The 13,386-nt window shown below is 42.5% G+C and overlaps 1 protein-coding gene across 13 annotated transcripts in view; it reads left to right on the forward strand.

Annotated features, from left to right (window-relative positions):
• FOXP1 (forkhead box P1) overlaps positions 1 to 13,386 on the forward strand; it is a 602,646-nt gene that overhangs the window by 359,963 nt on the left and 229,297 nt on the right. For 11 of the 13 annotated variants that reach the window (XR_010842504.1, XM_067043615.1, XM_067043616.1 and 8 more), the window contains one exon: positions 12,579 to 12,763. Coding sequence is in view for 12 of the 13 variants with exons in the window: in XM_067043615.1 (XP_066899716.1) it covers positions 12,590 to 12,763 (174 nt within the window). In the remaining variant the exon portion in view is untranslated. Of the gene's footprint in view, positions 1 to 1,189; positions 1,298 to 12,578; positions 12,764 to 13,386 lie in introns of those variants that run through there. The other 2 variants (XM_067043622.1, XM_067043620.1) reach the window with 2 other exon arrangements.

Genomic DNA, 13,386 nt, shown 5'->3' on the forward strand with positions numbered 1-13,386 from the left:
AGGGTATCTTGGATCAAGAAACTTGGGGAGAAAGGAACATCAGGGTTTTCCTTCTAGATAAAACATTCCAGATCTGAATCCGTGTTTGACCCATATATTTCATTGATTAAAGGAGATGAGCCCAGGAAATGAATGCATGGTTACTCAAGCATGAAAATATTGCAGTCTTTTAAAGTTGTTACCAGATCCAACCTATAGTAGTTGAAACCGTGTAGATGCTTTATTTTTATCTACAAGCCAGGAAATAAAAGGGCATTGACTGAACTCTGTTTCATTTGGGCCAGGGGCTGGGGGGTCGGGGGGTCGGAACCTCTTTTTCTTAAAGGGGACCATGCCTTTTTTGGATTGCTAAGTAACGTCACCAGTAAAGAGTTAACCGGATTTCACTTGCTTGGCTCTGGCTTCTGTGATGATGAGTAATGCAAGGTTGGTAACGGCAAATTGTTGTTTATAAGCAAACATGGCATTGTGCAAACAAGCAGGCCTGGTCTCCAACTGGTTTGATTTCATGGTGGTCAGCAGCTGATCTATGTAACATACAACCTTTCTGCCTCTCTAAATGTCAGAAGAATGACTGTTTGTTTATCTTGCCTTCTTTGCAGCTGTTTACTCTGTAATGCATTTACCTCGACCTTGATTCCCCAAGAGCGGCCCCACTCTCCTCCCCAGTTCTGTTTACATTAGTCCTGCCCCTGGTGTCACCTATGAAATCTGTTGATGATTTCCCCCTGGTTAATGTTAAATTGCGCTTGTAAGATGATGTGTTTGTTCATAAACACGAGTGCTGGGCCCCTTGTTTACTGTACCCATGGCAGCAATCGTTATTAAACAAATATTGCTTTGTTTGCGGGTGTGTGAGCAGCAGTTTATCCTGCAAGGTCTGTTTTTAAACACACACACACACACACACACACACACACACACACACGGTAAAAAAAAAAAAAGAAAAAAACAACAAAAAAATTGTAAATGCTAGAATTTCGATAAAGAAAGAAAAAGGGGAACTTGTCCCTGGAATGTGGTTGAAACAGACTTAGGTTTGCTTTTCTTATCTTTTGCTTAGATGAAGGGGCTGGCGAGATTAGCGAGTTGTTTGGTTTTTCTAAGAGATTTCCTTAGTGTAATGATATCTATGCAGTTGTTTGCTTTTTTCAGAAGGGAGAGAGCTCTCCTGAAAGGCCACCAGCTCAGTAATAGAACATCAGCTGGCTAGAAAACTCTTTGTGGAACAAACAAGGACTTAGAAGGTCTAGGAGAAAAAGTCTAGTGCTATGAACAAGGCAGTCACCTCCAAAAGGTACAATCCTTGGATTTTGCATTCGGTATGTGTTGTGTGTTGTCCTGTGGACTCTCTATGGACCCTCTGTGATGCATGTACGCTATCAAGTTTGAAAAAGGAAGATTAACTTTTAGTTTAATATGTTCTGAACAATTCCTCTGTGATATAGAGACATCCTGAGAGGAGAGCATACAATTAATATGCAGGGATATATTTTTAAAAGCGAGTATTTTGATTCTTACCTGTTACACTTACGCGTCTCATTTTAAAATGCACTTAGGCGCTGTATCCTTTCTAGTTAAGTAAAGCAGACCTTGTATGTCTTTATTCGCCTTGGAGGGTGTGTGTGCGTGTGTGTGTGCGTGAGAGAGAGAGAGAGAGAGAGACTCAGACTCTTGGACACTGGCAAGCACATTAGATAAAAGCCAACAGGAGCCTGTCTTTTGTCATGTTTTGCAAACAACAGAGCAAACTCAGCTCACATCATCTTTGCTTTCTGTTTTTTAAATTATGTTTGTTGCTGTTTCTGACTTTGCCTTGTGTTTCAACACTGGGCAGGGCTTGCTAGCCTTTGCTGTAAATTACAAGGATACACCACAGACTGGGGTGAGGCTGGAGGCTGGGGGGTCATGACCTTCAACAAATGGTGGTCTTTCATATCAGTAAAAGCCTGCTGATCTCTGTTAAGAGTGACTTTGGGGAGGGGGGAGAAATGCATACATTCATATTGGAGTTTTTCAAGGATAAAATTCAATAATTGTCCCTTTCACGCGATGGAGAAATGCAAGCAACAGACTTTGATGGGCTGCATTCATGAAGTTGCCACGATGCTGTGAACTGATTGTTCACTTTGGCCACCAGAGCAGTTAGGGGCTGCAGGAGAAATGGGAGACACGTGAAGTGTGTCATCGAACATGCTGGTCATTAACTGCTGTTAGGAACCCAGCCCCATGTATATGCAACTATATAAAATTTGGAAATGAAAAAAATATATATTCTGAACTGGTTGTCTGTCACTTTATTCCACCAGACTCTTTCTGAGAATTCAGCTGTTTGAATGATTAAAGTTCTACAGGCTTTGTTAGTTCTCAAACTTAAAATCTGTTTTGTTCTATGAACATGCATTTTAATTGAGCTCCGCAGAACACCTGGCTCCGTCAAAGCCTAAGCTTCAGCGGCTTCCTTGTGGCAAAGCAAACAGACTAGTCCTGGATTGGCAAGGCTCCTTTTTAGTCTCTGTTTAATTATTTGAGCTCGTCTGGATTAATATGACAGGGAGTGGGTATGGGTTCTTCTTTGTACTTCTGTTTCCTAGAGCGGCTTCTTTCTAACTTCTATAGTTTGCCCACAGTTGCCATGATCACAACACTTAAACTCTTGTCTACTGAGAGAGAAGGAAAACAAGGCCAATGGTCGCCGAAGTTCCAAAAATATAAATTAGACATCTGTAACTCTTAAGAGGGTGGGATGCTTGTCGTTTGTACTCAGGGATGTCTCATAAAGAGTACAGAGCCTCAGAAAGTTTGGTTACAACAGGTCGTGAGACGGAGGCATCTACAGTTTCTCTGAAAAGCTTTGCTGCCCTGGAACTAAAATTCAGAAATGCCTTCTCCTTGGAAGTTTGAAGTCTCCTGCCTTCACCTGGAAAGGCTGGTAGAAAAGGGAAACCATCTTTTTGTTAGGAACATCATTTCATTACCACCCTATTCTTCTAATTCTCTTCCAAGTCATGAATTACAGGGAAAATGAAACATCCTGTTATTTACCATCTCCAGGCCCTCTGAATTGTCCTTGTGTGCATTAAATGTTCACTGTGGGTTTGGGTAGCGTTTTGTGTTGGTTGATTACGTTTACATTTTCAACAACTGGGACAGTCCTACTTCCATGGAGACTTAAAATGATTTAATGGCACAAGTTCTTTTCTGAGTTTTAGAACTGCCAAACGGTTAGTCATTCCCAAGAAGTACAGGAAGTGTGTAGTATTTTAGAAGAAGCAACATAAAAGGTGGTGAGTACAAGCCCTTGATCTCATTTGATTGAGAGGTTGGACTTGGATTTTTCTGTTGTGTAATGATTTAGTTAAAAATTCAGCCATTATGTATTGAATTCCTGTTCTGTGCAAGGCGTGTCTGAAAGTCAAGTTGGAGATAAAGGAATTTTTGGCTTTTAATTCTTATTAAACACATGGAGGTGGAGAGGTGCAGAAGGAAATCATTTTAATCTGAATGCTTTTTCTTCCATTTAATTGATAAATATAAAGTGCTTCTGGGTCAACTGATAAATATTATTTTTTTATTATTATTATTTTTTGGTACGCGGGCCTCTCACTGTTGTGGCCTCTCCCGTTGCGGAGCACAGGCTCCGGACGCGCAGGCTCAGCGGCCATGGCTCACGGGCCCAGCTGCTCCGCGGCACGTGGGATCTTCCCGGACCGGGGCACGAACCCGTGTCCCCTGCATCGGCAGGCGGACTCTCAACCACTGTGCCACCAGGGAAGCCCTCAACTGATAAATAGAAACTAGGTCCGATTTCTTTTTCTTTTCCCTCCTTTAAGCTGTAAAGGTAAGAGAGCTACATTCTGATTAATTTTAGCAGTATTATTGTTATTCATTATTACCTTATTAACAATGAACATAATTTTCATCCCAGACTTCTCACCAACTGAGGATTCCTTTTTTCACTGAATCCCTGTTGTTAACAGATTCTGGCTCTCTGAGATGTATCCACCATACTGTTGCCTGTACCCATTCCTTTTTCACACCAAACCCTGCATTTCCTGCATTCTTGATAGGGCAGAGCGATGGGTAGCTCCCTTAACACACAAACGCCATTGCCTCCTTGGAGGGGGTGCTCCTGGAGCTCATTTATTTCTTCTCCCCGAGAGGCCCAGCCCATCACCTGCATGACACGCTCAATCCCTTCTAACCTAAGATCTATGAAGATTCCAATATTGCCCTGATCCTCCCATATGACTAAATATAAGTGGCCACTTTTTTCTTAACATGCTTTCGACCATTTCATTGCTCCTGAACTTTTTCCTCTTTAAAAAGAAATTTCGCATTTTTAAAGATAGATCTAGATATCTACAGTGCATGATACAGTTGATAATTCATAAATCATTTTTAACAACAGGTAATATGCATAATTTATGGTGTTACAGTGCTATCTTTTTGGTATTTATGATGGATAATGCTCAGTTTTTGCCCCCATATTACTGCTTTAAATTACACCATGAGAAAATTAATGAGAAACTAGATTTATGGGTTTCATTTGTTTGTCAATTCGGAAATTAATTGGGTGTCAATTTTAGCCGTCTCTCATCAGACCAGGACTTCAGTCTGTGTGTATTACTTTGTATTCATCCTGGCTTACTTCCCATTTACTGTGGGTCACTAGCTTTGCATATATTAAAATAGCCCTCCGGCTCCTTCCCTTGATTACTTTTTGAACTGCCATGCGTTAGAAAATTTTACGCCTTTCTGTTATAATTATGACAATTTGGTATTGGAAGATGGTGCCTTCACAGCATAGTCAGCACCCTGACTTCTCTTCCTAAACTTGGCTCTTGGATGGTCTTTCCATAAAATGGGACTCCTGCCAGTGGGGGCAGTGGACGCACAGACGGTGGTGTCGGAAGGGTTCATTCACAGCTTGCGGAAGTGCTCCTGGATGAGAAAATAATCAGCTGTGGTCACTCTGTTTCACCTGTTCTCCGCCCCCCCCCCCCGCCCCCTTCTTGTTTTATCTTTGAGAGTATATGCTATGAGCCCACCGCTTGCAGACGATCATTCAGTATCTTGGGGCGAGCCGAGGCCCCTCCATCACCTGCTTCCTTAACCCTTACCTCTCACTTGTAATCCCCTCCACCAGCCCTTCATCTCCTCACTGCCACCTGCCCCGGTAGCATCTTGCCAGGTAAAGGGTGAACGATTGAAAACCATGTGTCTCACCCTAGGAAATGGAAAGCCTTCTACCGAGAGGCTCTAACTTCCATCTGGATGCTTTCTGTGGCTTGATTCCCTGACTTGAATGAGAGTAAGTAAGAGTACCGGGTGGTTTAGTTTCCCAGGCCACCCCACTGAACTACGATGAGGGGGGGTGGGGTGATCCCCTTAGCTGCACCTTAAAACTCCTAGGTGTGTGTATCGTGTTGCCAGGTAAATCGTTTGCACATTTAAAGGGAACCAGATCATTTACCTGATGAGACCCGGAAGTGCACGTTGGCTTTATATTCTTAATACAGACAGGTTTTATTTCTTCTTTCCTGAACCGCATGAACATGATCAGGATTTTGGAACTTCATGATGCAACATGAGGATTTTTAAGGAGTACTTCTTTTTTTTTATTATTTTTTTAAATTAAAAAAATTTTTTTTTTATTTTTGGCTGCGTTGGGTCTTCATTGCTGCGCGCGAGCTTTCTCTAGTTGCGGCGACCGGGATCTATTCTTCGTTACGATGCGCGGGCTTCTCATTGCAGCAGCTTCTCTTGTTGTGGAGCACAGGCTCTAGGCGTGCGGGCTTAGGTAGTTGCAGCACGTGGGCTCCTGGGCACGCAGGCTCCAGTAGTTGTGGCGCACAGGCTCAGTAGTTGCGGCTCGCGGGCTCTAGAGCGCAGGCTCAGTAGTTGTGGCGCACGGGCTTAGTTGCTTTGCGGCATGTGGGATCTTTCCGGACCAGGGATCGAACCCATGTCCCCTGCATTGGCAGGTGGATTCTTAACCACTGCGCCACCGGGGAAGTCCCAAAGAGTACTTCTTTGGAACAAGAGCTAGCCTGACTCCCACCCTCTTTCTTGACTCGTCTGCAAACCCTGTGTGGAGTGTAATGGATGATGGAGTCAGAACGTGTTCAAGATTTCCAGAATACAGGCATACCCTTCTTTTATTGCACCTCGCCTTATTACACTTCACAGATACTGCATTTTTCTTGTTTTCTTTTTTTATAAATTGAAGGTTTGTGGCAACTGTGTGTCGAACAAGTCTGTCGGCCCCATGTTTTCCGGCAGTATTTGCTCAGTTGGTGTCTCTGTGTCACATTTTGGTAATTCTTGCCAGATTTCAAACGTTTTCATTATTGTTATATTTGTTAAGGTGATGTATGATCAGTGATCTTTGATATGACTATTGCAAAAAAGATGACAACTTTCTGAAGGCTCAAATGGTGGTTAGCATTTTTCAGCAATAAAGTATTTTTTAATTAAGGGATGTACCTTGTTTTTCAGACATAATGCTATTGCACACTTATTAGACTACAGTATAGTGGAAACATAACTTTTATGTGCACTGGGAAACCAAAAAAAATTGTGACTCGCTTTATTGTGATACTCACTTTGTTCGATATTCGCTTTGTGGCAGTGGTCTGGAACCAAACCTGCAACGTCTCTGAGGGATGCTTGTGTAGGAATTCACACAGTCTCTCCATTTTTACAGTTGTCCTCTTCCTCCCCACTTCCTCCTTTCCTCCTTCCACCTTTCCATCCTTCCTTCTTTTTTTTTTTTTTTTTTTTTCTTCCTCAGAGCTCCTGTTATCTCTTCAAAATGCATGGCATTTTCCTTCTGTCCTCACACATGGATGAACAATGAGAAAGAGGGTTTTTCTTTTTTGGGTGAGAGGAGGACCGTGTAATCACTCTAATCATTTTCCTAAAAAGTGATTTCACCGTTAACTTTTCTTCTCCTCTCCCCATAGACGTAGAAATATATTTTACAAAACTATGTTTAGTTTAATTTACACATCCTTTCATGAACAGACCCAGTTCTTTAAGGGCATTTATTCTGCTTCATATAAATAATTGATCAGCCAAGTTAATTTACTTCTGCCTGATTTGGTCAACCTTAATTAACTGCCCTGGAATCAAGACTGAACTTTTTGTTAGCTTAAAATCTTTCACAAGCATGATAACAAGGGCTTTATTTTCCTTAAATTTTCAGCATCAACACTGTAACCAAGGAAATAATCATAATAAGAAAGCATTGCTTTCATTTACTATAAATACATTGGCCAGGATATTATGAATTTTCCAGAATACTTCCAGAGAGCAGCTCTGTTGGCAACAGCAATAAATAAGCACGCTAAACTCAGTTCTTATCCTTCCTACAAGTCCCTCCAGCACAAAAATCGATCTTTTGAAATCAGTAGCTCTGTAATGTTTCCAAGCAAGACGAGAAGCGGGCCATTTTGGCTTCCTTAAGCTTTCCGACATCTGTGCGATTTGTAGCATCAGCTTTTGTGAGGTTGTGTTGAATGGATCATATGTGATTTAAACACGCCCCGCGCCTTCAGAGAAGCCATAGAGAAAGCCAGAGGAAGGTTGGGCTTTGTTTCTCCAGAAAGGACTTACGAGTGGGTATGGCGTGGCCGTGCCCTCCAGGTGCCATGTCGTTCCTATTCAGGCACTTTGGATGCTTGTGCGCTCTCGGTTGTTTTCAGTTTGTCACGAGCAAAGCAGTTCATTGGTTCTAGAGTGTCCCGGAGGAAAGCGGAGGTTATGCATACTGGGTGCCTGGGACAAGCACGGAAGCATAGAGGGTCCAGCATGCTATGTTAAAAAACACAGATGCCTCTCCCATGACTTGCTTTAGGTGATGCTAGAATTGTAAAACTCAATAGAAAGAGACAAATACAGTGGTTCGCTAAAGAATGCTGACCCTTTCAGCTTTGTGTTTTATATATGCCTTTCTTTGTCTACCTGCCACCCACATTGTTGTCTTTTTGGGTTTTGACTTTGTTTTCTTTCCGTCCATGTACTTTGCGTCACCACCTAGCACAGGACTTTGCAAATTGGAAATTCTCTCACCGTTTTTTGAACGGACAAGTTCACGTCTGCAATGGGGAGTGATTCTGCCGGCATCTCTTCCTTAACCTGCTGCGGTTTAGTTTTCTTATCTGTAAAATGGGAATAGCAGTCCCTGCGTTTTCTCCCTCAGAGAATTCTGCGTCTGAAAAATACATAAGAGGGCTTTGTAGTTTGTGCAGCATGACACAGATATAAAGGCTTATTAAATGGCTTGGAACATTCCATAGAAAGAAAAACTGCCAGCCCAGATATTGTTAGAAATGTTCTTAGACATCGACACTCCTCATTTTTCACATGTGCTTTTCAAAAAACCTGTTTTCTCCTGATTGGTGTGGGAGATTATGGGAAAATTTAAATCTTCCAACTGACATACTACTGTTAGCACTTGACTAATTAAGGACATCCTCGGACCAAAATAATCCTTTATGCAATTTTGGTCCCAAAGCCTGCACTCTCACAAACCTGGTTCGCAAGCCAAGCTGCTTGGCTTGATGCCTGCAAAACTTGTGCTGGAGGACTTGGCAGTCTTCTTTGGAACTGCATGGACCAAACCCTTCTCATCAAATTGTGCACTGGGGATAGTTCTTACTCCCCCCACCATGATGGTGTCAAACTCCGGAAACAGGAGCGGGGTCTCTTCGACACCTGTCTTCAGGTCTGGGGTCCTGATGGTCACGTGGTTTGAAAGCAGCATTTTACCTGTAGCTCTCTCTGCCCCCTGAGGACAGGCTGTTTGGCTACATACGCCCCATTCGGAGGGCAGGTGTCGAGTTTAGGTATAGACAATGTTTTTGTCTTTGTGGCGTGGGAAACCCCTGTGATGGATAGGCTTTCTGGAAGGTTAAAAACTTTTTTCTTTTTTCTTTGGCTATGCTTGTGATACATCCTAATAATTCAGTGCGTTTCCTTGCTCACCACTAAGACAACTGTTCTCTTCCTTAAATCCCTAAACACTGTCTTTCCCTTAGCTTCTATATACATGGGCAAGTTTGTGGCAGAGAAACTAAAATGTTGGGGGGATAAGTACCTACGTTTGACAAACTTATTTATTTTTTGGTGATAAACTAGGTACTTGCATTTTGCCTGGCTCTTTCATACTGGAGAAAGTTTTAGTTGTTTTTTGGTAGATTCTTTACTCTGCAGACAGTAAGAATCTGAACACAATTTTTAAAGGACTGTAATCACTGAAGTATCTGATCTGAAGAGACGAGAGTGAATCAGCTGTTGTGTCTGAGTTTGTTTCCCACCTGTTAAGAAAAAACGCCGTTCTTGATCCAGTTCAGAATTGGATTAACTTTAAAAAACGATATATCTTCTGGGCTTATGAAGTTTGTAGTTACGTTGGTTAATACTATGCACTGAAAGGAAATAAAGACAGATAGGAATTTTTCTGCTTTAACTTTTCCATTTGTTTTTTGTACGAGTTTATAGAAAAGAGACTTAAAACCAATCCTAGCAAGAAGGCAACCTCCTCTAAAGATGCCCAGAGTTTTAAATTTCCCTGTTGTCACATATTTCACGTGTGGGGGGAGAAATCTGCAACACTGGTGGTACATATGTCTTTCCATGATTTGAACCAATTTGTTTAGAAGTTTTCTGCCCCTTTTAAAATTAGTTTTTATTAATATAAAAATTGTATAGTTGATTTACAATGTTGTGTTAGTTTCTGCTGTACAGCAAAGTGAATCAGTTATACATATACATACATCCACTCTTTTTTACATTCTTTTTTTTTTTTTTTTTTTTTTTTTTGCGGTACGCGGGCCTCTCACTGTTGTGGCCCCTCCTGTTGCGGAGCACAGGCTCCGGACGCGCAGGCTCAGTGGCCATGGCTCACGGGCCCAGCCGCTCCGCGGCATGTGGGATCTTCCCGGACCGGGGCGCGAACCCGCGTCCCCTGCATCGACAGGCGGACTCTCAACCACTGCGCCACCAGGGAAGCCCTTTTTTAACATTCTTTTCCCATGTTGGCCATCACAGAGCACTGAGTAGAGTTCCCTGTGCTGTACAACAGGTCCTCATTAGCTATGTATTTTATATATAGTAGTGTGTATATGTCAATTCCAATCTCCCAACCAATTTATCTCCCCCCCCTTTTTATCTAGGATTGGTGTTTCACATGTTACTGAAGTCTTAATTATACGGGCATTTCTCAGCTTGGACGTTTGAGCTGCCATCTTCCTTTAGTGACTGTTGTTTTTTCTGGCCTCTCTACTTGAAGTGTGACCCTGGCATCTTCATTGTTTGCCTTCCCCCGCCTCACCTCAACTTTAAGAAAACACGTCAGACTGAATTTGTCCAAACCTTGGTTCCACCACTGGTAGCTATGATATTGACTGGGCAAATTAAAATGAGTCTCACAGAGCCTTAGTTTTCTCTTCTGGAAACTGGGGCTAGGAATTGTCCTGAGAACTAAATTGGAGAATACGTAGAAATCACCCGCAGTCGGGACCAGTGCAACGCTGGTGATCAGTAGGTGGTCACAACTGATATCAGCAAATATTGTCTTTGGTCATCATTGGGCCTCTTTACTGAGAGCTGAATTGGCTCCTTGGGATAATGGTTTTGTACCCAGAGAGCAACAAGGAGTGGGGAACGTATTTACACAAAGGCCATATTCTCTGGCGACTTGCCTTGGACTTACAGTTGTCCCCCCTCATCCACAGCTTCGCTCTCTGAGGTTTGTTACCCTCCATCCAAAAATATTAAGTGGAAAGTTCCAGCAAGAAACAGTTCTTAAGTTTTAGTTTCCATGCCGTTCTCAGCATGATGAAGTCTCACCATCCTGCACCGACCCCCTGGGAGTCACCCCTTTGTCCAGCGTTGCCCCCCCATTTGTCACTTAGTAGCCATCTGGGTTGTGTCTTAGTATCACAGTGCTTGTGTTTCACCTATTACACCTTAAGTAAAATAGTAACATCTCTTTTACTTAACGATGGCCCCAAAGTGCAAGACTAGTGATGCCGGCAATTTGGATGTGCCACGGAGAAGCCATACAGTGCCTCCTTTAAGCGAGAAGGTGAAAGTTCCCAAAGTAATAAGAAAAGAAAAGGAAAAAAAAATCACGTGGTGAAGTTGCTAAGATCTATGGGAAGAACGAATCAAGAAAAAAGAAATTCATGCTAGTTTTGCTGTCATACCTCGAGCGGCAAAAGTTATGGCCGTAGTGCGTGATAAGTGCTTATTTAAGATGGAAAAGGCATTAAATATGTCTAGCAAGATATTTTGAGAGAGAGAGACCACACTCACATAACTTACATTATAGTAATTGTTATAATTGTTCTCTTGTTAGTTATTCTCGTTAATCTCTTACCATGCCTAATTTAGAAATTACACTTTGTCTTAGGTATGTAGGTATAGGAAAAAACGTAGTATATATAGGATTCAGTAGGCATCCACTAGGGATCTTGGAACGTATCCCCTGTGGATAAGGGGGGACTACTATCTCTCTGTCTCTCTCTCTCTCTTTTTTTAAAAATTTGATGTTTAGTACTTGCAGATTCAGAACTTTTCTTTGGTCTGCCTAGGCAACATTTTCTCCAAAACAAACATAAGAAGGCCCAGACCTTTCAGGCCTTAAACCAAGCTAGAGGTCAGGAATCCAGTATGAGAAACACCTAACTTTGAATGGGAATTCTCAGGAGAATTTTAACCATAAGGCAAAGATAAGAGTCTGAATTTGTTTAGCTTCTGAAAAGTGGGGAGTTGTTTTTTTCCTTTCCCTCAGAGAGGCGTATCTTATTGGAAAGGCCACTTTTGAAGAGTTTCAATACCTGAATGAGCCCAAGGAGTGTGAATCTGTAAAGTGCTTTTTGGGCTATGAGTGTAAGGGTTTTCAGCACGAATTACCTCAGGGGGGCCTGTTGGTAATGTGCGTCATCTCCTGATAGACTGAATTTGGAGAATATTTCTCTAAGAGTGTAACACACCACACAGGGCCTGCACATACTAAAATTTAATGTTACACTTAATATGCTGAACAGAATGACTTACCAGTTTTCGAGCAAAACATCCAGATATAATCACAGAAATTCAACCATAAATTCTGGGTTCACGTGAAAATGGTTTTCTTCTAAGGGGAAAAAGATAACATATAGAGAACAACACTAGTTCTGAGAACAAAACTTGAATTTGTTTTTCTCAAGTTTTTCATTTAATTTTTATTCTATATTGGACTGTTGTTGATTTACAATGTTGTGTCAGTTTCAGGTGTACAGCAAAGTGGTTCCGTTATCCATATCCATACATCTGTTCTTTTTCAGATTCTTTTCCCGTCTAGGCTGTTAGAAAATACTGATAGAGTTCCCTGTGCTCTACAGTTCTGTATTCAAAAACTAGGCAATTGGACCATTTCTAAGGGGTAACGTGAGTGAAAGGAAATGACAACTGTTTACAGATTTTGGCAACACTGAAGGCAGGGCCCTTCTCCTAATGTACAACAACTGTGCTAACAGCTGCTTTCTTCTTTCTCCCCGGCTCCCTCCTAAAAATCCTTCTACCAGGTTTTTGAGTCATGATGCAAGAATCTGGGACTGAGACGAAAAGTAACGGTTCAGCCATCCAGAATGGGTCAAGCGGCGGCAACCACTTATTAGAGTGCGGCGGCCTCCGGGAAGGGCGGCCCAACGGGGAGACGCCGGCCGTGGACGTGGGGGCGGCCGATCTGGCCCACGTGCAGCAGCAGCAGGTACTGAGCTCTGGAGCGCGGGGGCCGTGGAGGGCGGTGGGTGCCGATGCTACCGCTCGCCCTGACGTTTGACCGCTGCAAATGTCTGGTGCTCACCGGCTCTCTGGCTGTAATCACCATCATTGAAGCCACTAGCACACCAGGGCCCCAGTGACTGGCTTTAAGAGATGGAACTGCCAAGGGCTTGAGAAGTAGAGTCTCGGAAGCCCCCTCTGTCTTGGGGAATGGTGGTTGAAAATGAGGTTGGGTGGACCTCTGGCCACTTCCTTTGAGCCTCTAATGTGTCAGCCTAAAGTTTAAGAACTTGCAGTAAAACAAATCTTTGGAGAAATGGTTCCCAGTGCTTGAATCAAAAAGTAAATACATAAGACTTATTAAGCCTTATGATGAGAGAAACAAAATAAGGGATCAAGGGTGAAAGAAAGATGAGGGCTGTGAGAGCGAAAAGCAGGTGACTTAGGAGAATAGAAATAAATGGAAACACCCAAGCAGAATTGGGTAAATAACAAGACATCAATAACATAGGCATTGGTGTAAGAAACTGCTTGCTGCTACCTGGAAGAATTTAGGGAGATGGGCCACTTACAGATGTTTCTTACATACATATGGCAGTTGGTATGTGA

Source organism: Kogia breviceps, chromosome 10 (assembly GCF_026419965.1).
Source record: "Kogia breviceps isolate mKogBre1 chromosome 10, mKogBre1 haplotype 1, whole genome shotgun sequence".
NCBI lineage: Eukaryota > Metazoa > Chordata > Mammalia > Artiodactyla > Physeteridae > Kogia > Kogia breviceps.